Source organism: Miscanthus floridulus, chromosome 8 (genome assembly GCF_019320115.1).
Source record: "Miscanthus floridulus cultivar M001 chromosome 8, ASM1932011v1, whole genome shotgun sequence".
Taxonomy (NCBI): domain Eukaryota; kingdom Viridiplantae; phylum Streptophyta; class Magnoliopsida; order Poales; family Poaceae; genus Miscanthus; species Miscanthus floridulus.
The window spans coordinates 192924562-192928051 of NC_089587.1; the positions used below are offsets into that span (position 1 = coordinate 192924562).

The window sequence follows — 3490 nt, forward strand, 5'->3', positions numbered from 1 at the left end:
TGGTGCCGGGCATGCTGCGTGTCGACCATGTGGAGCAGTTCTGCGACACCTGCGTCCTCACCAATCAGCGGCAGCTACCCTTTCCCTACCAGGCGACCTTCCACGCCAAGCAGAAGCTAGAGCTCATGCACGCCGACCTTTGTGGACCAGTGACTCCGGCCACACCTAGAGGATGGCGTTACTTCCTCCTCCTTGTCGACAACGTGTCCCGTGATATGTGGGCAGTCCTGCTCGACACCAAGGCGGCAGCAACGGACGCCATCAAGTGTCATCAAGCCATTGCCGAGAAGGAGTGCGGCCGCATGCTTCTGGTGCTGCGCATGGACAACGGCGGTGAGTTCACGGCGGCTGAGTTCGCGGCGTACTACGCCGACGATGGGGTTTAGCGCCACTACTCCGCGCCATACACTCTGCGGCAGAACGGCGTCGTCGAGTGCTGCAACCAGACAGTGGTCGCCACCGCCCACGCCATTCTCAAGCAACGGGGCATGCCAGCGATCTACTGGGGTGAGGCGGTGATGACCGCCGTGCACCTGCTGAACCGCTGGCCGACCAAGGCGCTCGACGGCAAGACGCCGTATGAGGCCTGGCACGGGCGCAAGCCGGCGGTCGGCTACCTATGGGTGTTCAGCTGCATGGCATTCGTCAAGGAGCTTGGCCATGTCGGCAAGCTCGACGATCGTAGATCACCTAGGATCTTCATTGGCTACGCTGAAGGGGCTAAGGCCTATCACGTGTTCGACCCGATGACGCATCGTGTGCGAGTGGCGCGCGGAGTGGTGTTCGACGAAGGTCGTGGCTGGGCGTGGGACAAGGTGGCGGATGATGGTTCGGTGGCAGCTCTACGCGACTTCACCATCAAGTATGTGTGGGCTGGAGTCGCAATGACTACTGCACCAGCCTCGCCGACCACTCCACCAACTTTGCCGACCACTTCAATAGCTCCATCACGCTCGCCATCACCAAATTCGGGGGAGCTCGGCAACTCCTTGGCGGCGGTCGAAAGCTCATCGGCAGTGGTCGACAGCTCGTCAGCAACCTAGCCGACCACTCATGCTTTGTAGTGGACCATGTCTGCACCCACTCCGATCACCAAAGACTGGTCGGCGGCCGCATGAACTTCACCATCAGCCTATCCGACCACACCATCTTCATCTCCGAGCGCGGCATCTCCTGCCTCGACTACTGGAGGACGTTGAAGATAGCCTGGAGGCCTACTACGATGATGAGCCTCTACGGTACCGCACGATGGCAAACATCCTCGGTGACCAGTCTGCCTTAGGCCAGGCAGAGCGGCTCTTCGCGCAGCATCATCTGACGCACGCCGATGAGCTGACCACTTATGCTGAAGTGCAGGGTGATCCAGCATGGCAGGCGGCGATGGAGTAGGAGCTCAAGTCCATCGAGTAGAACCTCACCTAGGAGTTGGTACCACTGCCCGGGGGCCACCGCCCCATCACCCTCAAATGGGTGTTCAAGCTCAAGAAGGATGAGCAGGGCGCGGTGATCAAGCACAAGGCGCGGCTGGTGGCGCGTGCCTTCGTCCAGCAAGAGGGGATCGACTACGACGACGCCTTCGCCCCTGTAGCACATATGGAGTCAGTCCGTGTCCTCCTCGCGTTGGCAGCTCAGGAGGGTGGCGAGTCCACCACATGGACGTCAAGTCCGTTTTCCTCAACGGCGACCTTAAGGAGGTGGTGTACGTGCGCCAGCCACCGGGTTTCGCCATCGCCGGAGAAGAAGGCAAGGTGTAGCGCTTGCGCAAGGCCCTCTACGGCCTACGGCAGGCCCCGCGAGCCTAGAACGCGAAGCTCGATGCCACGCTCAACAAGATGGGCTTCCTGCAGAGCGTGTATGAGGAGGTAGTGTACCGGTGGGGCAGCGGGCGCTCTGTCTTGCTCGTCCACGTCTACGTCGATGACCTCATCATCACCGGCGCTCAAGGAGACAAAGTGGAGGCGTTCAAGGCACAAATGAAGAAGGAGTTCGACATGAGTGACCTCGGCCTCCTCTGCTTCTACCTTGGCGTCGAAGTGCGCCAAGACGCCAGCGGCATCGCCCTCCACCAAACCCACTACACCAAACGCATCCTCGAGCTTGGCGGCATAATGGGCTACAATCCAGCCCACACCCCGATAGAGGAGCGGCTCAAGCTCAGTCGGGACAGCACGACGGAGGAGGTCGACTTCACACACTACCGGCGGCTTATTGGGAGCTTGCGCTACCTGGTCCATACCCAGCCGGACCTTGCGTTCGTTGTCAGGTACGTAAGCCGGTTCATGGAGCGGCCCACGATGGAGCATCTCAGGCCATCAAAGTGCATCCTTCGCTACGTGGTGGGCACCCTCGACTACGGTCTTCACTACGACAGGGCCCCCAATACAGCGCGCTTCATCGGCTACTGCGATAGCGACCTCGCAGGCGATGTGGACACCGGCAAGAGAACAACCGGGACTATGTTCTTCCTCGGTGGCTGCTTGGTCAGTTGGCAGTCCCTCAAGCAAAAGGTGGTGGCCCTCTCGAGCTGTGAAGCAGAGTACATCGCCAGCACCACTGCAGCAACTCAGGCACTATGGCTGTCAAGGATGCTGGCAGAGCTCCTTGGCAGGATTGTGGATGTGGTTGAGCTGAAGGTGGACAGCAAGTCTGCTCTAGCTTTGGCCAAGAATGTTGTCTTCCATAAAAGAAGCAAGCACATTTGCATCAAGTACCACTTCGGATTGCTTGGAGGATGGGAGTATTAAGGCCAGCCACATTGCCACCACTAATCAGCTGGCTGATATCCTCACCAAGTCGCTGGGAAAGCTCAAGTTCCAAGAGATGCATGAGAGGATTAGGCTACAGCAGATCACTTCCAGTGCTCAGCACAAGGCTTAGGGGAAGAATGCTAGATAAGCCTAGTGTCGACACTTGTATCTTACTTTTCTGTAAAGTAGGAAAGTAGAAGATGCTCTCTGCCCCTTGCCCATAAAAGCAGAGGCAGTGCTATTGTAAGATCCCACTGCATTTCAATTCCAACAAGCGGCCAAGGTCAAGCTGTCCTCTCGCTTTCCAGATCCAATCTAGAGCTGAGATCCATTTTCGTGGTTCCTGGCCAACATATATTATACTATTTTTCAACTAACTTACCAGCGAAGTTTCCATACCCGCAATAACATCAATCATAACTCTTAAATGTAACTTTCCGGTGCATGCAACTCCTCTTAGCCTTTTTACTCCACTACCCTACTACCTATTCATCATGGAGTATATGTTATGCATGCGTTCGTACTCAAGAATTAATCTATACAGTGGACCAGCATCTCAACTAGGTTTATTTTAGAAAAAATAGGCTGCTCATGATCGAAGAGATCCATCATGGATATACCATCATGCATCTTCCCTTTCCGCAGCCTCTTGATTTTGCCTCTCACATTGAACCTAAGCTTTCTTGCATTCTCACAGTGAGGGCCTCTTTGGAACGTTGGATTCTCAAAAATGGGAATAAGAA

The 3490-nt window shown here is 56.2% G+C and overlaps 1 protein-coding gene across 1 annotated transcript; it reads left to right on the forward strand.

Annotated features, from left to right (window-relative positions):
• The first annotated feature begins 1832 nt into the window (after positions 1–1832).
• LOC136470413 (uncharacterized mitochondrial protein AtMg00810-like) lies at positions 1833–2744 on the forward strand. The gene has a single exon (XM_066468268.1). The coding sequence runs from the start codon at positions 1833–1835 to the stop codon at positions 2742–2744; it is 912 nt and encodes a 303-aa protein (XP_066324365.1).
• Positions 2745–3490: the final 746 nt, after the last annotated feature.